Source organism: Manis pentadactyla, chromosome 8, assembly GCF_030020395.1.
Source record: "Manis pentadactyla isolate mManPen7 chromosome 8, mManPen7.hap1, whole genome shotgun sequence".
NCBI classification, from domain to species: domain Eukaryota; kingdom Metazoa; phylum Chordata; class Mammalia; order Pholidota; family Manidae; genus Manis; species Manis pentadactyla.
Window position 1 is genome coordinate 117142642 of NC_080026.1, and position 21209 is coordinate 117163850.

The 21209-nt window shown below is 43.1% G+C and overlaps 1 protein-coding gene across 4 annotated transcripts in view; it reads left to right on the forward strand.

Moving 5' to 3' along the window:
- Window positions 1-21209, forward strand: part of SORCS3 (sortilin related VPS10 domain containing receptor 3) — a 575246-nt gene that overhangs the window by 449611 nt on the left and 104426 nt on the right. For all 4 annotated transcript variants that reach the window (XM_036906473.2, XM_036906472.2, XM_057506299.1 and 1 more), the window contains exon 8: window positions 14397-14486. In XM_036906473.2, the coding sequence (XP_036762368.1) occupies window positions 14397-14486 (90 nt within the window). The remainder of the gene's footprint in view (window positions 1-14396; window positions 14487-21209) is intronic.

The window sequence follows — 21209 nt, forward strand, 5'->3', positions numbered from 1 at the left end:
TGCAGTGCATGTTACAGGAAGGGTAGCACACATGCCGTTTAATTTCCATATTGTTAGATGCAGCCTGTGAATTCTGGTCTGGAAGGCAGATATGCTGTCAAGGGGACCACAGGCATTTCTGTAACTCAGCTCAGAGGAGTAAGATCAGATACACAACCTCTCAATCTCCTCCATGTTTGGGAAATCTGCAATTTCCTATTTCCAAAGTAGTGATTCTTCAGAAAGTTCTTTCCACCTAGCTGCACTACTAGTTTTTACACACCAGTCAGCAAACTGATGGAACTGCTGTCAGCATTGGAAAAGGACCTCACATTTAATTAGTGCTGAATGTATGTCTGGCATGTGTGCATTTTATTTTACTTAATTCTACTTTAATCTTCACAGGATCTTGGTGTGGTAGATATGATCATTATTTTTCAATGGAGGAAGCCAAATTTCAGAGAAGTGCAGAGAATCCTTCTTTATCATTATAGCTTAGTAAATGTCAAGGGTCAGGGTGGGGCCTCAGGGCTACCTGGTCTCATAAAGGATGACAAAAGACCACAGTGATCTATTTCTCATTTCAATATGACCATCTTCACATTAGCACTGAATAACTGGTGTCCCCAGAAACTTTTCCAGATGATTGTAAAAGTGAAATGAGCAGCTGTTGTCTCCACCCTGGTAGATACCAGAGGCAGGAAAGACTCACTCCACCCCTTGTTTGGTGGACTGTTTGTCACGATCTGTTTCAATTTTGTTTAGATCAGAAACCTTCTGCATCATTAACCAAAGAAGGGCTTAATGGGATTCAGTACAGTGCAATCACGCCTGCACCCCTGGGAGTCGTCCCTCAGATGCACTCAGAGGGCTGTTCAAGCACTCATCACTGGGGCACCAAGGTCGGGGGTGAGTGGCAGCACCGGTCGCCATTGTCACCACCCCCAGCACCCCTCTTCTCCAGCCTTCCCCACTTGTCTTGTCCCTCTTGCCATCTGTTATCCAATTTCCATGATGTATTTCAGGGCACGGCTTCTCTGGTGTCCTATTCCAGGGTGCAGATGAGTTATTGAATTATGACCCAGGCAGGTCTCCCTATGGTCCTTTCCCTTCCAAGTCCCAGCAAGTCCCCAGCACCCTCTCTGCTAAGCCCGCTCCCAGGAGGATGCCTTTTCTGGGACCTTCTCCTCTTAGAGATGATTATGCTGTTGTGACAACAGCTCTAATAATGAAGGCAGTTGGGCTGTTGACTGAGAGGTAGACTATTAAGTCCAGTTCTCTCCCTATTACCATTCTAACTAGGATCTATATCTATTTATTTCAGAGTTTAAGCTTTTAAAAACATTTAGTCCTTCTGTTTTTAACAATATAGCTGGCTAATGGTGCAAACAATCATTTTGGAAGCAAGCAGCTTCTAAGAGTATGGTTCTGAAAGTCCTCATGGTCAGCCAGAATAAGCTTTCTTGGAGTTTAATAGTGGCAGAGCCAGTAGCAAATCAATCAAGTTGATTTGGTTGAGCACCTACTATGAACCCAGAGCTTTGATAGCTTCTGTCTGAAACAGAAATGTTGACTGATTGATTCATTCATTTAACCACCATTTTATTTTTAAGCACTTAATAATATACTTCTGTTACTGTTCTAAATGAAGGCGATATAATGGTAAATAAGACCAACAAGAGGTTGTCCTCATTTTGTGTTCAAACTACATGATTAGGTAGGAATATATGGCCTGGCACTCTCCATAAGCAGTGCTCAAAAGCTCTTAAAAAACTGCTCAGCTCTTTCCCAGAGTGAGAGAGATCTAGGGGTAAGACAGGATCAGTGATGCTTTCCTGAAGATGGCAGAGCTCAGGCCAGTTCTCAAAGCAGAGAACTGGCTTGAGGAGTCCAACTTTGGGCTCATCCAGTGCTCCAAGGAAAAGAGACCCTTCTGGAGCAGGAGACAGCTGCCATGGGATGGGGTGGTCAGTTGGAGGTGAGGGTTGCAGCATTCCTGGTTTTAAGTCTGGTCTCACCATTACTCACTCTGTGACCTTGAGCTATCACCTTTACTTCCCAGAACTCACTATCCTTATTGCAAAATGAAAAGATTGCATCAAAAACCAACTTTTAAACCTTTTGTTATTCTTGCTGTCCTTAACAGTGAGAACCAGTTTTCAGGCAACATGTTCAAGGAATTCCAATATATAAAACAGGTATGACTGGAACGGACCTAGTGGAATGGGCTATCAACTCCCCTACATTCCCAGCCTCTTCATCCTTTTGTGGACCCCTCCAATGGCTTCACTGCAGAATTCTAGAAGTACATAGGATCCAGTTTGGAAGGCAGTGGGCTATATGACTCCAGAAGTTTCTTTTAACGCTAAAATGTCACAAGTCTGCTCAATGTACAGGACGCTCCATTTAGTCAGGCACAGAGAAGGGGCTGTATTCAGAAGTATTTCCCAACCCATCTCTTCAATGTCAGAATTAAAAAAATATTTATTTGAGAGGTAGCTAATCCTCAAGAGTTGCTGAACCATTCTTTCCTACCTTCCTTTCTCATACGTCTGCTGAGGTGCAGCATGGAGATAATGCAATAGACCAACACTTAGCAAAAAGTAAAAGTTCCTGTCATAGGAGGGTTTATATCTAGTGAGAAAGAGAGAGAATACATAAGCAAGACAATAAATAAAAATAATTGCATACTATGATAAATCTACAAAGCAATAAACATGATTATAAGAGCCAATACTAGAATGGAGGGGATTTCATTCATTCATTGATTCCAGTCATCCCTCAACAAACATTTGTGGAGTTACTACCATCCACAAAGCATGGGGCCCCACTTGGGAGATTTTGTAGTGAATATTATAAACTCCCATCCTCTTGGGAGCTTATCATTTAAGTGGATTTTCATCTGTGGTAAGAGAAAATTGTGTGTGTGTAAAATATCCCCAGATCTTGCTTTTGTTTTTGAGACGAGGACCTACCCAGTGATTTCATGACAAGTGGATCCACACGCACTCTCCTTCCCCCTTCCTAAACTGGGAGTCAGAAGGTCTGAACAGAAATCAATCCCAGCCATTTATCTTTAACTTCTTTCTCCTTAGCCAGGATTGATTTTTATCTCTGTGATCAATGGTACAGAGAATAGCTCCATGGCCTGAGCAGCTGTTCAAACTCTCGGTCTGGCCGGCCCCACATCTATCGAACAGAACATTAGAAGCTGATTATGAAAGTAATAGAATGAAGATGTTTAAAGGATGGGCCTGATTACCACCGCTTTCCTAGTGAAGAATGCCTGCAGGCAGGAGGCTGCTGTATGCAAAAGCTTGGGAGAACCAGAGGTCCAGCAAGGCAGCTGGATAGCTGGCAGGTCCCCAGTGGGCAGATCCAGGTGGGGAAGCAGGGAAGAAGGGAGACACTGGGATGAGCTCCTTGTTTGCCAAACCAGTTCCCTCTCTTCCTTCCTTTTTAACTCTCCCTTTCTCCACTATTTGATCGTTACTACACCAACTGCTATTAGATTTGGAACTGCAAGCAAACATCTGTTGCACAACAAAAAAGAAAGAACGAGAAAAGAAATTGATTACCTTTTCCCTCCCTTAAAGCTTCTAGGGCTTTAAAATTGTCTGATTCTTTAGTCTCCGCTCTCTCCTTGTCTTCTTCTAATCCAACTTGTTTGTGATGGGACCATGAAATTAGCCACCTCCCCCATCCCTCTAGCCTTGTAATGTCTTGAGACCAAGCAAAATTGCTTCCACTTTCTTCTCTGAAAAATGTTTTTGGAAGGGATGCATACCTTGTAATAATGTGCAGTAGTAATGCCACCGAATGCAATTAGAATGGAGAGCCTGCCAGACTCAAGGCCTTCTGTCCGATTTTCCAGAATAAACGCCTGCCATTTTACGGCCTGCCCCAGGTGGCGATTGCTTCCAGATTGCAGTATGGAAAAGTAATCAAAATGCTCTTAATATGATTGCGTTTATTATTTCACTGTGCTGTGTAATTGCTTCTTAGGTATTCTGTGTGTGTTTGGGAGGGAAGGTTTGCAAGTGGTGGCTTTCTTACCTCCTCTGAAATGTCTGAGATGAGTCCTTGAGAAGTTAATTGAACAGAATTCTTTTGTAAAGAAACACTATAGTTCTCAGCATATTCCTGCTTACCATTTGTTCTCAACCTTCTTCCACGATTTTTACCCCCTGCCTAATTTTCTTAGTGAATAATCTGTAGTTCTTGGATAATCACTTACATATAATAGTAATTGCTAACACTTAGCCTTCCAGGGCTCTTTGTTAATTTTCACAACAAAGAACTAGGTAAGTAACCCAAAAGGTGCAAAAAGATAAAATTTCTGATAATGCAGCTTGGGTATTTTTGAAGCAGAACTATGTTCCTGATATAAATCACCTCTGCAAAGATAAATAAGTAAATAACATCTTAATAAGAGTACCAAGCAGTATAGTGTAGACTCTTATTGAAATGTCAAGCAAAAATGAAGCAATGTATTTATGTCAGATACTGCACTGCAAAAATATTTAATAAAACCCACACAGGCTCACTATTTCTTGCTGTTCCCCCAAAGCACGTCTCCTGGAACCAAAAACCAGTGACCCACATTCTTGAATCTCCCTTCCTGCAACCTCTCCAGCTTTGCTTGTAGTCTTTTTCTTCCCAGATTATCCTCCCTTATCCCCCCTTTCTTCTCCTTCTCTTCCTTTGTTCCATAGAATAGTTCAGCAGGTCCTGTTTTCTCTACTCTGCCATCCTCAAATCCATCATCCCATTCAGCAAACAGAATGTCCTTCTGTTGAGAGCCCACTCTTCTCCTGAGACAGTGGGACTGTAACACCTATTTCTATACCACGTTACAGGATGTGTGTGTATGTGCACATACACACATACGCATGTGTCTGCATGTCCCACTGCAGAGGGTGATACAGGAGAGTGGTTATACCTACATCTCTGAAGCTAAGCAAACATGAGTTTGAATTCCAGCTCAGCCCTGGGGTGGTGTGTCTCTCTGCCATTTCCATGTCTTAGTGATGACGTTTGTAAAAGCAGAATAGGATGAGCGTGGACTCCACAGTGCCTGGCACTGATTTTCTTGTAGTTCTAGGAGCATGAGAATAAGTTGACTAAACTGTTGTGGTTCTGAGGAGGAGAGTTCTCTTTTTATAGCTCCTAGCCTTTACCCTGCTCAAGGGTACCATGGCATTATCGCTGGTATTGTAATTTGTATATCTTCTACATTAGGCTTGTTTTTACCAGGAGGAAATGGTGAGTTCCATGAGGTCATAGCTGCGTGACTCCCAGGGGGCCTCACACAGCCTGGGCACAGAAGTGCTGAATAAGTGCTTGCTAATTGATTTATAAATGTTGTAGCACACATAGAATTGGGGCCATTATCCATAATGAGATGTGTAAATATGATTCATGTTCGAGGGATGATGAGAACTTGGCCTTTAATTAATATGTGGATTCGGCAGTGGGTGGGGAGGAACATCTCATAATGCGCCTCCCTCATTCCCGCAGTGAAGCATGCCCTCTTACTGGCTTATCATTTGATGTAAAACCATGACCCCCTTGTAAAAACCCATGCAATTATCTCCATTTTGTGCTTTTCTGATCTTGACACAGCAGACACAGACCTAAGCAGCCTGGCAACATGAAAAGAGCCTGGAGTTTCAAGTCGGAGTTCTGAGGTTGGCACTGAGCTTCATTTTTCAGTAACAGGTCATCTAAAGAGCCTGTCTGGGCTTCAGGTCCCTTCCTCCTAAAATGGGGATGTAATTAAACTTTGCTTGTGAGGTTGTGTTCCAACCAAATGAGATTCAGTCCAATAATGGAAACTAATGGCAGAGAGTAGAGTACTCTACAAATATTAGCTGTTGTGACATGGATGCCGCTGGAGAGGACTAAATGGGAACATGACACGTTGTCTACCTTCGAAGATATTACAGTACCACGAGAAGACTGAGATGTATCCATTTTGTAGTTATTCAGGACAGCAGCTGATAAGTGCAACACCAGACCCATCAACAAAGCGCCCTGGGAATCAGAGAAAGAAAGATGAATTCCAACTGGGAAATTAGGGAGGGGGAGGCTTTATTAAGGAGGTGGTTTGATGGGAGCCACTGTGAAATTCATTGTTGCTGGAGCCTTCCAGTGATCTGGGTCAGGCTGAATCCCTCCAGGTAGCTTGTCCTACATTAGCCATTCGGTGGAAAGGCTCTGCAGTGGACACTTTAGGCTTGTTAGGAGTTGCACAGGATAGTGGACATGGTCAGAATTTAGAGACCCAAGTTCCGATCCATGCTCTGTGTCTTTGGAGCTGTGGAACTTATGCATGTGAGTTAACTTATCAGTAAAGCGGGACTGCATAGTATCTCCTCCATATGGTCTTTGTGCATGAGAGCAGACGGGGCGTGCGAAGGGGTGAGCACAGAGCTCAGCTCTCCAGCACTGCTGCTTCCGCTGATGGTGGGAAGAAGAGTGCAATGCGGAAGCTCCAAGAAGTGAATATTTCACAAATATTCATGGCTCTCTTGGGGAGGTGGCAGGGTTTTCTGAGAAACAGCTTGACAGATGGTTTAAATCCATCCACTGCTGTCCTAAAAATACACTCATGAGGCATGCAAATCCCCTGTTGGCTAAGTTTTGCTGTCATATCTAGCAACCCGTATGTATTTCCGAAGCTGTCTGGAAATCCCATGTCTCAGAGAAGCATCCCTGCTTCTCCAGAAAATTAATGATTTTGTTTGCCTTACCCTTTTAGGATATTTGATATATCTTGAACATATCAATGAAATCAGTCATTCGCTAAGCAGCTATATATACCTGCCGTTCATCTCATATGGCTAAATACGCTTCTGGTCTGTTTCTCTGCCCATCCATGTCCTGCTTCTCTTCTTACGTTCCTTGTTGCCCATCAGTCTGTGGATAGCTATAGTCTCACTGGCAAATTTCAATGCCCTACACAATCTATAGATGAGGCCTACCTGGAACATTAGCTTGATTTCTGTCTCCATCTGGCTTGAATGCTGCAGCAGATAGACCATGTAACAGAATACCACACACTGGGTGGCTTATAAACAACAGATATTTATTTCTAAAAGTTGTAGAGGCTCAGAAGTCTAAGATCAAGGTGCTGGCAGATTTGTTGTCTGTGGAGAGCTCACTTCCTGGCTTATAGACACATAGGTAGGAAGGGTAAGGGGGCTCTCTGGGGTCTCTTTCTAAGGACACTAATCCCATTCATGAAGGCTCCACCCCCATCACCTCCCAGTGGCTCCACCTCCAAGTGCCGTCACATTGGGGATTAGGTTTCAACATACGAATTTGGGAAATACAAACATTCAGTCTATAGCAATTTGTCAGTGAAAATACTTCTAAAATCCTTGGGTTCCTGGGTACATACCACAGGTCAATCATAACATCCTAATCATATTTATAGAACACTTTACAGTTATATGAAAACATTTTATTAGGAGCATCTTATCTCATTTACTTCTCTGTAAGATAATTATTATTTGTTCCACCTTTTTAATAGAAAAATAACCCTGAAAATCCAAGAGATTAGTTACCATGCCTAAAATTGCATGTCTAATGAACGGTTGAGCTGAAACTAGAACCACAGACATTACAGATACCAGGACCTTACACCCTTCTTCCCTCCTCTCCTTTCCCAATATTTTGTTTTTATTTTCTCAAATTCTGGAATACTAGAGAAAAGGCAAAGGTTAGTGCCTGGGTTGGGAAGATTTCAATTAAGAGACCTCATCATAGTGTCCACTTGTATAAAGGATATAGGCTGTAAGAGAAAAATTTATGTAAGTGTAGGAAGACTCTGTGAGTGAGACTCCTTATGATATCTTCACTAGCCCCCTCTCAGTTCCAACTTTTACAAAACCATATTAAACAAATGGTCCATAGGAATAGGGCCATTTGGAGAGAAGAAGTGGGGAGATGTAAATGTTTCTCTTTAGGGTTTCCATGGGCGGGCTTTCTTTCTTTTTGATGGAATCATGATCTAGAACACTCAAAGTAGACTGTCTGGGTTTTAACATTTTAGCTATTTTTATATGAATGGATAGTACCCAGGTGCTCTCAAATGTTGTCCTCCCAGCTGACCATTTAAGCCCATATCTATTCCTTCGTATTTCTGTACTTACTACCTTTGCCTTTGCACCCCGTTCCCCACCCCCAGCCCCCCAAAAAAAACTAGAAGAGGAGAGAGAAAGGACTTGAGGGGTCACATGGGCATCCCTGGAGCTTCTTTCCCTCCCTCCAAGTGGGGAAAACCAGAACACAAAGCTGCATAAAGGTTAAATCTGGCACAGACACTGGCTTTGTGGTCTCCGTGGATGGCGTTCTCCACAAAGCCATCCTTGCTGAGAGCAACAAAAAGGATTTCAATCTTCTATCCCTGGTCAGTTCTGATCCAGTAGCTCGTGGCCACTCCAGTTTGCATATATAAACTGCCACCATGGTCAGTCCCTTTAAGGCCTCCAACATGTCGACAGGCCAGGCCTCTGTGCTTCTAGCTCAGCAGGGCAGGTAATGTGCACTGAACATTAACTATGTGCCAGGTTCAGGCCTGAAGCTCATTACATGCTGTGTATGTCTAATCCTCATGACAACATGTTACTAGGTAGTAATAATATCCATTTTCTGAAAGAAGATATTAGGAAGGTTACATTAATTACCCATCCAGGGGTACCAGATAAGCAAATAGCAGAAGCAGAATTCAAACACAGGTCTGGGGACCCAAGCAATGGGCTATAAAGCTTAAAAATCAGAGGAAGAGTCCTCTTTGAAAATATGTAATTGGAAACTTACTGAGTCCAGGTCCTTTATTGTATTTGATAAAACAGACTCAGAGAGTCAGGCATTCTGATTCTTATTGGAGTGTTGTATATGGTCTACATACAAGGTCTTCCTTTGTCCCATGCATTTCTGTCTTGGCACCTTTCCTGTGCCTTACACCAACGGGTAGCAAGGGCTCCAAGAAGCTACTTGGCAGAGCTGCTGTAGGTGGCAGTTGCTTTGTCAATATTTTTTAGAGTATGCTGACAACCTCGGGATACATCTTTCCTACAACACCTCCCCTACACACACACACACACACACACACACACACACACACACACACAAACACGCACACAGATAGCAATATTGGCTTCAGTGTCACCTATCTTATCCCAAGTCTTTCTTGGTGGAGCTGTTTCGGGGCTATTATGTTAGGGCCCCAGTAAAAGATTTTATTATGTTAGGGCCCCAATAAAAGATTTTATGGGCAAATCTGTTTCAAAGGAGGCTCAGCTTCAGTACAATGTATGCGTGTTAGGTAATAGACCCACTTTTCCTAGAAACAAGCAGATAAACCTGCATATTCCATTAATATCACACAGTCTCCAGGACATAAAATGAACAAACACCAGTTTGACAAACATTAAATTCAACATCAAACAGTCTAGCAGAAGAGATGGCTTGCCGATAGGGTGTCATGTTGTTCCAAATTCAGTACCACAGCTTTGATTCAGATACATTGTGTGCTGTCTTAGCAAAGCACTTTTGGAAAATGAGCTCAAGATGGCAGGGGAACATAACTGGCCATGCAGGAGCCCCCAGGGCCATTTGGACACTCACAGCAACTTCCTGATGAGAGCTATGGCTATTCATTGACTCTTATAGCCCAGCCATCAGAAGCCTGTTTCTTTGTTCTTGAAAGAAATGGGATCTTTGAAGGAATTATGTAGGTGGAGAGGAAGAGAAGGCCTAACAATGTCAAGATTTATTTTAAATAATCTGAATAGAATTAATGAGCAAAGAAATTGAAAAAGTTAATTGTGCATCCTAACAACTTGGCTGTTCCCTTCCCTTTCTTTAAGGGGAAGGAGAAATTTCTGAGGCTGCGTGAGAAGTAACTAACATATACCTACAGAGGTGCTCATTTCTCTTGTAGACAGACTATTCACATTATATTGGTCCCAGCAAGGTCTTCTAGCTGGAAGAGCTTCTAAATGTCATTTCCTGTGAAGGCAATAGCTCTTTGTGTAAGCCAAATTTATTTCCATTATGTTCCCTCTTATTCACAGATTCCAATAACAGCACCATTCACTCCTGTGCAACAATAGAGCATTGATTTCTCAGGGCTGCGAGATTGATATGAACCCTCACATAGAAAGATCTGCCTTGTTGGTGGGCATCTTATCTAGGAAATTGGAAGTTGAGTGACACGGAATCCATTCCTCACACAGAGGTTTGGAAACCTGATGGCCTGAGGAACCGGCCTAAGCTGTGCAGTCAAATAAACTTGGTTTCAAATTCCAGCTCAATCATTTACTTGCTGTGTGTCTTTTTGAGTTTATTATGTAACTTCCCTGAGCTTGTTTCTCACCTTAATGTAAAATACCATGTCCAGTATGTACAGAGGAATAGTGCTTGGCATATAATAAATACTTAAAAATGCTGTGTTATTAATAGTTGCATCTTTAGGGTATAATAATGTTATGGACAATAGTAGTAGTATAATATTACTGTGGATATTAAATAATATTATGAATGCAAAACACTCAACACATGGTAGTTGAAAAAGTTAGTTTTTTGTTGCTCAGCTTTCCTGTGCCCACTTTATGAATTCTGGAGACATTACAAGTTTCTTCTATCCGTGGAAGAAACAGGCTCAGCATGACTCAGGGTCTTCTGGTTCCATTTTTGGCAGATTTCTCTCTCTTCTCCAGGACAAGCTATCATCCAGAAGCAAGGAGACATGAAAAAATAAAAGATATGTCAGGTTCAACTTGGTTACGGCAAGACTGGTAACAAGTCAGAAGAGACAGATGTGTTTAATGGCCAATGCATTTGTCCAAAGGAATCATTTTCACTGGCCAGGAGCCCAATTAAACCTGTAAAATGGAAATCCAGAAAATCAGATTAATGAGCCAGTCGTTAGTGAGGAAAAGACCCAGCTAATTCAGTGTTTAGCATGACGGATGGGCCCAGAGCAAATAATTGGACGACATTCATCATATGTAAAATAAAAGGTGTCACTGAAAGGGAAAGTGGTAATAATCTCTGGAATTTACAATGCCAGCAGATTTGCTTGTAAGGAAGAGAAAAGTTCATCAAAATAGATTAACAGTCGCTAAACTTTATTCCTTCCTTGCGTGGTTGCCAGAGAGCCACACAAATAATAGCGGAGAGGCAGCCAGTGCATTAGTCTGGGGTCATCCCAACCCTGAGTCTCTGCTCTGAAGGGGGGGAGCTCTTGGAGCTTCTGGGGAGACATGAGCTCTTGTCACCATCCGGGGGCTGGACCAGAATGCAGAAGTCTTCTCTACATCCATGCTTTAGTCACTAAACAATGGAGGAAATCAAACCCCAAGTTTCTCTGGTTAATCAGATTAATCTCTACGATTCATTATTCAACTAGTCCATAAGTATGGACCCCAGCTCTGTGCCTTACATTTTGGGGATGTGCTTGTTCCTGGTTAAGAGCTCCACGTGGGCTGGAGTCACATGCCGGCCGTAACAGTGACAGGCTGTGCGCTGTGGGGCAAGTTAGTTCACACCTCTCGCCCTCAATTACCTGACAGGTTAGTTGTTACTTTTATGTACTCACTAATCACTTGCTGTGAGACCAGCCATGCCTAGGAATCCAGGAGGCTGCAATCCAATAATAAGGCATGGAGGGATAATTACAGGAATATAAGCACCACAGGAGTAAATGTTGAATGTGCTGCAGTAATGGAAAGAGCAGAGATCAGGAACTGAGAGGAGGGGGAAATGATAACGCATGGGTGGCGTCCCAAACCCTCCCATGACTTACAGGTCTTTCACCGAGGTTTAGAGCCTCAGCTGGCTTTTGGCAGGTTAGGAGAGGAACAGGACGAAGGCAGAGCTCCAGGAGCCAGCTTAGTACCAAGGAGGATACTGTGATGTCAGAGGTGCTGGGAGAACCTCTGGGTTCCTGGGGCTTCATGAAGGCCCTTCATGTTCTGGATTGTTCCATGGTGTATCTGAAGGGTAGTTTCCATCTTCATGACTTACCCAAGCACAAGCTCTCCCAGGGGGCATGTGCAGGAGTCTGTGCTCACCCAGGGTTGTAACAGGCATGGCTGGGCTGGTACCAGGTCCACGGGGCCCTTCACCCTATCGAGGGGACCAAGCTCTTCACCTTTGGGCTTGGTGACTGGAAACCCTATGGGACCCAGCCTTGCCCTGTGTTGCCAATAAGAGACCTGCTGGTGCTCTCATCTGTGGAGGTGGCTGTGTCCTCTTGGAAGAATTTTCTTTTAATTGCTGAGCCCTGGCCAACATTCAGTGATAAGACTGGTCATTTCTGATGCTGGTCTTATTTCCCCAAGGTCAGAGGTGTTTCAGAATTTAAAAACTTTGTTGCTGGGTTTAGGGTTTCCTTTGGGAGTGAAGAAAATGTTTTAGAACCTAGATAGAGGTGGTATTTATGTAACATTGTGAATGTGCTCAATGCCACTCAGTTGTTCACTTTAAAATGGTTCATATTTTGTTATATGAATTTCACCTCAATTAAAAATATTTATCATCATTGTAATCACAAAATTCTGGAAAGTAGCTACATCTGGGAGGGAGGTAAGGCTCAGGGAAGGGGCAGAGCACAGTTGTACTGGGGTGTATGTCACCTGTCATTGAAGTTCTTGTTCTGATCCCCAAGGTCTGGTCTCCAGACCAGTAGCATCAGCATCATCTGGAACCTCATTAGGAGAGACAAGTCTTGGACCCCACTCCAGACTGATTAAACCAAGGCTGTTGGGGAGGCCCAGCAGTGTGCATTTTAACAAGCTTCCCAAGCGCTTTTGATGGACATACAAGTTAGAAAGTACCAATTTGGTTCTTGGTTTGGCAGCTGCACTTACGTGTGTTGATTTTATATTTAAAAATGAGACCAAATTAAATAAACAAATTAAAATAAGATCATGCAAGGACCAACGGTGACTGTGTGTTTTGGGCCAAGAATTGTATTTTGATTTGATTCTATGTGAGATTTATTTTTAAAAAAGGGAAGAAAAAGACCTCTCAGCAATTCACTGGTCTTATGTTAATACCCCACCTCTCAGCCAGTGTGGAACAACACAGATTCAGAGCAGATGTCTTATCAAAAAAAAAAAAGTCCTGGAGTTTAAGACAAGAATGATTCTAATTAGAAAACAGAGATATATGGATAGTGCTGAACATCAGGGAGAACACCAGTCTCTCTTCTTGGTTCACAGCCTAAGTCTCTGCACCAAGTTTTTCCCAAGGTTCTGCCCTCATGCTGACTCTAACATCTGTTCTACCTGGCAGCTTGTGGTGCCTTCTTGGTGGGCTGCCAATCTGTGCAGAGCAAGAGGGAGCCATGGGAGATGCCATCTCTCTGAGTGAGGAGCAATGGGTGGCTTTCAATAGAGATGTCACACCCCTCCTGCTCCCAGCAGCCCCTGTGGATGGGTGCCAGGTTCGGACCAGAGTGGGAGTGCTGGCCAGTCTCCAGAAGTGCTTGGGCCTCTGAGAAAGGAGCATGTGCCTACAGTAATTGCCTCCTCAGTACAGCACACTGGTTGCTATTGTTGTCCTGCTATTTTCTCTGAACAGGCTATGTTATCTTCTCTTGTGCATATTAATTTCCCCTGAGTTAGGATAATTGGGCTGAGAGCAGCCATCTGCAGAGCTGTACCATGTTGGCAGGACTTTCCAGCAAGCCCAGGCCAGAGGACCATTTCTTGGAGTGGTTTCCAGTTCCTCCAAGAATCCATCTTTTCCCAAGTGAGGTTACAGACTTCATTCCCCCAGCCGTGAATCAGCAGAGCTGAGACTCAGACCCAGGATTTCTGACTTTCAGATCCAGAGTTCTTTCTCTCTATGAACTTTGATTCCTTTAAGTAACTTGCACATGGAAAGAATAAATACCCACATTTGTAAATATGAAGGGCAAAAAATGCTCAGATTGAAAGTGAAATTAATTTCAAAGTAACTAGAGCTTTTGAGCAATAATAATTATTAAGATCCAGGAAAAGAAATTCCTCTGACAATTATGTTATGGTTACAATGGATTAGAAACTGTTTCTTTTTTAAAAAGAATAAATAGATCATGGGTGTAGCCCACATCGATAATTTCTTTGTGTTCAGTTGAAATTTTTTACAAGGTGTATATATATGCAAAGTAGAGTCTCTACTGTCCTAGAAAGTGCCAACCATGGGAAAGACTGCTGTAGCCACCCACTGATGGTCTAAGTGCCGTGGCATGGAGCAACTCGGGGTGCGGTGGGATTGGAAGCTCAAAGCCAGCAAGGGATATTCTCTAAAAGGTTGTCGCAAATCTGTTGTGGCTGTTGATAGAAAGGCTAATACTTTCCCTCTTGGCCATGTCCCATGGCCCTATCTGACTTCTCTGTGTTTCCTCCATGATCCAGGTAACAACTGGGGGCAGAGCCAGCTACTACGTGTCCTATCGAAGAGAGGCCTTCACTCAGATAAAGCTGCCCAAGTACTCGCTGCCGAAGGTACGCCCCCTGCAGGCCTGGGCCGCGGGACAGAGCAGCAGGGAGAGGCTGCCTTGCTGGGCCGTGGAGAGGTCTGACCCCTGCCTGGGAGATGTCGGCTCAGGCTGACTCACCACTGCAGAGTATGGCCGCAGCTGATGTCGCTGCACCTGGGTTCTGTGTCCCCCTCTTAGCAGGGGACACAGGCATGAGATCCGATTTCCTTTGACTCAAACACCTGGCATAACCTTGGGTCATTTTCCAGGGGCAGTAGTGAAATGAGCAGCAGCCCTGGATTCTCTTCTGAGGGTCTTTTCTTCTCACTAGAGTCTTACTGCTAGAGAGGGGGTCAGGCTCAGGACGGCCCAGCCAGGAGCACAGACACTATGTCCATGCGCATAAACTCTCAAGCAAACCTCGTGGTCTTCTGGCTCCTCTTTGCATTTTAAGCTGAATATAAATGCATTGACTATGCCTCTGCTCCCTTCTGCCACTATGAGAAATTAAAAAAGCATAATTTACTATAATGTTAATATCAAATGATGGTATTTTAACTCCTTTGTTGGAAAATTGTTCAACTTACTTCTGTGGACCCCATCCCTTGTTCACAATAGCTTCTGGGAGAGGAGGATCTTAGAACCTCAGTGTGAACATGGACAGGATATACTCTCTCACCTAATGAGGTTGCAAAGAAGCAAAGTTTCAGGTTGGACATACATCAGGTTTGGACTATTACAAAGATTTGGGTCTCTGAGCTCGTGCCAGGAAACATGAAAGGCTAAATGAATGCAGAGATAGGAGGGATTATGGGAAAGAAGGTGGGTAATTGTCTGCTTCTTGTTTTTTTATTCATTTATTTATGAATGTGTGCATGTATGTATCCATTCATTCAGTTGTTCCTTCTTTTATTCATCCATTGAACTTTTCTTTCTTGCATTTAAGGTTTTACTCTGAACCAGGCCCTGAACTAAGCTGTATGGATAGGGTAGTAAATAAGACTCACATGGTCCCTGCCTTCATGGAGCTTGTATTCTGACAGAGGAGAGAAACAATAAACAAGCAATTATAAGGCATAGGCAGTGTTGTAGGTATAGAAGTTCAAGAGCCATTGGGGTGTTATAGGTGGAGCTAACCAAATATGGGTAGCCAGGGCAAGTTTCCTTAAGAAAGAAAGTAATGTTTAAACTGATACAAGAGGGTTAAGGAATTAACCCTGCAAACAAGGGTTGGAGAAGCTGATAGGAAATACATGTATAGACCCTGTTTTAAGATGGTGTGGTTCCTTCAACAAACTAAAAACCATCTCAGAGTCTGATTCCAGAAGAAGATGTAGAGAGACTGATGAGGTGGCAGGGACCATATTAAGTAGCCTCAGGCCATGGGAATCAACTCATTTTCTCTACCCTCTCTGTGACTGGCTCTTATAGGACCGTTGTATAGTTTGTGGTTGCAAGATTCACCCATCAGATATTCTAAACCCAAGCAAGAAAGAGGTAGCCCTACTTGGAGAAGATAAGGAATGGGAAGTTCATAATCATGCTTTTCTAAAGGAGAACAGTCCCTTGCAGTAACATGATACTCCCCATGTATTAGCCCAGGAGAAGGTTTGGGGAACTTTGCAAACCATATCTCCAAGGTAGGGCTAGTTTTTCTCTGTGTGTGTACATCTTTTGTGTATTTTTAACCTTCTCAGGAAAACAAATATTTCACTTTCCAGGCTGCAGGTGGGGACAAATGAAGCCTGGAATTGATCACAACCCTAGAACACTCCATTAATGATTAGCAACCCTATGGCAATTTATTGTGGTGGAGTGCCATCCACGCAGCCCCTTTTATAGAACTTCATCCAGAGCAGCTTCTCATTAATCTGAGGGCTGCTGTGAAAATAGCTGGATGGTTATCGATTCCCGTTATTAGCCGGCATTGGCCCAGATTTTCATAGCCTGGGCTGCGGAGGTGAGGACAGAGCTGGTGGAGGGAGATTGGTTCTGTCCATTGTTTAAAAATCGAAATGGGTTTTATGCAAGTTGATGCTGTTCCATGTGGTCTGTGGCAGCTGCTGGGCATCTTGCTTAAGGACGAAGACCTGGAAAAGCTTCCTGTCGTCATTACCCTCACACCTCTACTCCCAGCCTGTCTGTTCAGAATATACTCTCTGGGGCACTCCCAGGCTTGTAGTGTTTTGCAGAGAATGAGATGAACACTATTAATAATGAGTGGAATTATTACAAGCAACAGCCTTGTGCTGAGCCCTTCATAACCCAGCCCCTGGCACTCTCAGTGCAGCAGGCATGGAAGGCTCGCACCAGCAGAGGTCAGAGAGGCAGTGACGGGGAGCCTGGTAGCTGGGAGGAAAGACAGTGGAGCTCATGAGCAGAAACCCTGAGCTTTCCAGCTCTGCCACTTTCTTGTCCATGAGCCCTGGTCATTTTAGCTGTGAAATAGGCATCATAATACTATTTGACAAAGCTCTGAGGATTTAAGGAATGCTTCATTGTTGGTAAAGTGTAAAGTGCAAGACAAGCCTGAGCAATGACTGTGATCCGGGGGGAAACCTGCCTGGTGTGCGGAGATAAGTGCTTCCGGTGGGGTCACTTCCCAGCCTGACCTTGGGCCCAGCGCTGCCTGAGGCTCTCACTTTACCACCGTGAGTCTCATAAACCCTCTTTGGTCTCTTAGATTCTGAATGTGTTCTTAACTGACTACTCTAAGTCATTTCTATAAGGGAAAAAATGTCTGTTGTGTTTGTTTCTGTCTGGGGCTCAGTTTGGTAGGGACGTTTGAACTTTGCCTGAGCCCTGTGACCCTAGAAAACATCAACACTTAAGAAATGTACCACACTTTTTGTTCCTGGAAGTAGCTCACTGCAAAGAACCACCCTTCCGCGTGTGCCTTGATAGTCTCAGGTATCTCCCATGTTTACCTTTGACAACACCAGACTCCCATTATTCGTCTCTCTCAGAAATGATTAACTAAACTGTTTGTCCCCACAGACCCATATGGACCCAATGCCTGCTAATTTGACTGGACCAAACTTAGTCTGGCTTATCTTCCCCGCCAAGCCCCTGAACTTTGACCCATTCTTGAGCATATCTGAGCACTGGGAGCTTAAGCAAGCATTGGAACTCAGAACAACCCCTCTTAATAGCCCTTCTGAGAATCACCTGACTCTGAGGAAACCAATTTCCTGTTGAATTGCTCCATCATGCCATCTGCTCATTCTACTCCCCAATCCCAGTTCTTTCTAGACTTCTTTTACTTCCCCCTATAAAAGTAATTCTCTTCTGCCTTCTCTCTGGGGTGCTTGCAGATCTTATGGCCAGAGTGTCCTCTCTATTGCAGTAGTCTTTTCAAATAACGTCTCTCCTTACCTAAGTCTGGGTTTGTTTTTATTTAGCAGTAGAATATGATTAATCTCATTTTGCATAATAAAAGAGAGGAGAGGGAAATATGTTTTAGAAAATTTATTATAATGATAAAGATGATGATATTACCCTTTTCCTTAATTTACTTTGGGAAATTTTCCTTAATTTTTTTTTAAAGGGAAAGGATACATCATTTCACAAAATACTGCTCTTTCCTTCGTGACTGTATCACAGCCACACTTCTTAAAGCATTACCTGTAATTCTCATCTTGTTTTCTTCCTATTCACTATTCAACCCACTGCTCCTTGCCCTCTGTTCTCCTACATCTGTCTCTCCTCTATTCCACAAGAATCCTCCAGCCATTGTAACCAGAGACCGCCTGCATACCAAACCCATAGATATATGTAAACCTTTATCTTTGTTTACCTCTCTGGAGCATTTGACACTGTTGAATAATGCCCATTTGATATTCTTCCCTTTGGCAGTATTTTATTCTGATTTCCTTTCCTGGCTTCCCTTCCCTTGCCATACTTTAAATGTTGATATTTCTAAATTTGCCTTCAGTCCTGCACTGCTCCTGGGTGACCTCAACCCTTCTCTTTATTTTGGTGACCCTTGTATTCACAACCTCAGCCCCTATCTCCCCACTGAACCCTGGACTACAGATCCAACTGTCTATTTGAAGTACGTCCCTTCAAGGATCCCATTTAAAAACTCCAGAACTGAGATCAGAGTCTACATTGTATATCTCTTATATCTCATCCTTTCCCTGTGTTTACCTACTTACTCCATTTATTCACTCAGTAAACTTTTGTTGGATGTCTGTTACATGCTAAATACTCTGGTTAAGTACTAGAAATAAAGCAATAAGTAAGAAGGACCTAGCATCTGTCCCTCTGGGCAGTCTAATGAAAGAGACGGACATCAAATAAATAATTACACAAGTCATTAATTATGCCTGTAATAAGCACTCTAAAAAGCCAGCGGAGAATTTTGTAAATCGTGTATCTTAGATATTAAAGATGTACCCTTTTCCTTTATCTCCCCGTTGATTCTACCCCCTTAATATCTCACCAGGCCATCTCACAGGGTTCTCATAGAAAACCTGCTTCCTCAGTTCCGGCCCTAGCATGTTACTACCTAGATTGCTGCAATGACCTTTCCAGCCTTCCTCCCTGCCCCGTTTAAATCTGCTCTTCGCACTGCTTTCATAATGAATATGCTCAGGCAGTGAAGCTTAACTTCTGCAACCAAATCTCTACACTGATCAACTCTAATCCTTCCACATTCCTGCTTAAAATTTTATGATGGCTTTGTGCTTATTTCTGGGCAAAATTTTAGATGCGCTATACAGAACCCTTGTGATGTGGCCACTCAATCCTCACCTCCCTCCGTGGAAAACGGCTTCCAGCATTCCAAGCTCCACACGTGCCCTTGGACGCTCCGCCCGTTCCCTCCCTGATGAGCCTTTGTACTTTCCACTGCACTGTCTTCAGCACCTGTATTGTTAGCGCTGGGTGAAGTTCACAAAAGTCCACAGGAGTGTGTGATGTTCCCATCGCCAGGTTGGCATCTTCTTGATGTCAGGCTCTGTGTTTTGTTCCTCTCTGTATTTTTCTTATGATGTTTGGCTCGTGGCAAATGCTGACTAACAGGTGTTTCTATAATGCATGAAGTTATATTAAGCCCAGATTACAAGAGAATGTTTCAGCAACAGGGAAGTATTTCCACCATTGTTCACCTAGGAGGTGACAGGTTTACATTTTCAAAAAGCAACCGTCATTCTCCCAAATTACTCTATGGGGAAGCATGTTATTTATAAGAGTTTTCTAAATAAAAACATGTATGTGGTTATATCTGATGTTCTCCAAATTCCAAGCTTAATAAAGTCCCAATCAGAATTTACTCTTACTGCATTTTCCTCCCCTCAGTTTCTCTCCTCTCTGCCAATCAAATCTCTCCCTGCATGTTTTGAGGGCTAGCAAGAATGTGTTAGTAAGGAGGTGACACATGCTCTGTTTGGAATTGGATTAAGGTAGCAGCATCCAAGAGATAAGCTTCATTATCATTCAGATCCATATTGGACCAATTTTACTAAGAATGCTTTTATTTTTTCTTAAAGACTTAATATTCTGGTAATTACTGGTTGACCCTTATTCAACCATAGGACCTATTGGGAGATAGGAAACATAGTTGTGAGCTTTTCAAAGAATGGTTCCCCAGACTGCATGCACCAGAGTCATCTGGAGGGCTTGCTAAAATGGTAGAATCTAAGGCTCCATACAGGACATACTGAATCAGAATCTCAGCAGTGCGACTCATGTGTCTGCATGCTATTAAGATCTCCAGCTCATTTTGTTGCAGACTGAAGTTATACTTCCACTGATAAGGAGTCTAACTTCTTGATTCAAATAGTCTTGCATTTAAATCTTAGTAATATCATTTATTAGCTAGGTGACTTTGGCAAAGTAAGAATTTCTCAAGCAGATTTCCAGAATCCTAGATACTAGGAAGCACTCTTTTAACTCAGAGCCTGGAATACCTGTTCACCCAGGTGGTACAGTCCCAGCACAGCTCTAGACTAAGATGCACTCACAGCAAATCAGGCTGCCTCTACTCCTGACCATGCCCCAGTGTTTTTAGTTGTATTTTCCCACTTCTTTTATATTAGTTTAGTCTAAAATAACTTAGCTCATTCATTTTTATGACCAAAACATCTGGGAAAAGCCAGGCATTTCTATTGCATTTTTAACAGGGTAAGTGAATTTAATCCGTACTTCCTGCAGCTGCTGTTTACCCTCCCACTGGGTTCTTGGGCTTCCATTCTACACTAACACAACACAATTTCATCACATGGTTCTTAAGAGTAAGCCTTATTTCCATTTTCAAGGAGCTCAGCAAGAAGTTGTAATTGTACAGGGTGTATAGGTACAAATGAGCAAGTGAGATCCTAGTCAGAGTGACCTAGGCAGCTCAAGGCCAGAGGCTCAGCCCCATCGGGGAATCTCCAATAAAAATATCCAGAACTTGCTTTCTGTTTTCCTACCTCCCGGTTGTCCAAACCAAATGGGCTTGCTGCTTCTTAAAATCATCTTGGGGAGCTCTCCATTGTTCTGATATTAAAGAAATTGCTGCCTCTGTGTATTGTTGAAATCATTTCTGGGAAAAGTTGGCCAAATAAGGTAAAGGCTACCCCAGCCTGATTACTGTCAACTCCAATTGCCTGTGACCCTATTAACAGTTCTTTCCACCACAGTGACAAGGGTGCCTCTCCTGCATTCTCAGTATGCTGTTACTCTCTGCCATATACACCTGTATAGTTTTGCATTTTTAAACTACTCTCATTTTGTCAAATGTTTATTCATGTCAACATCTCCT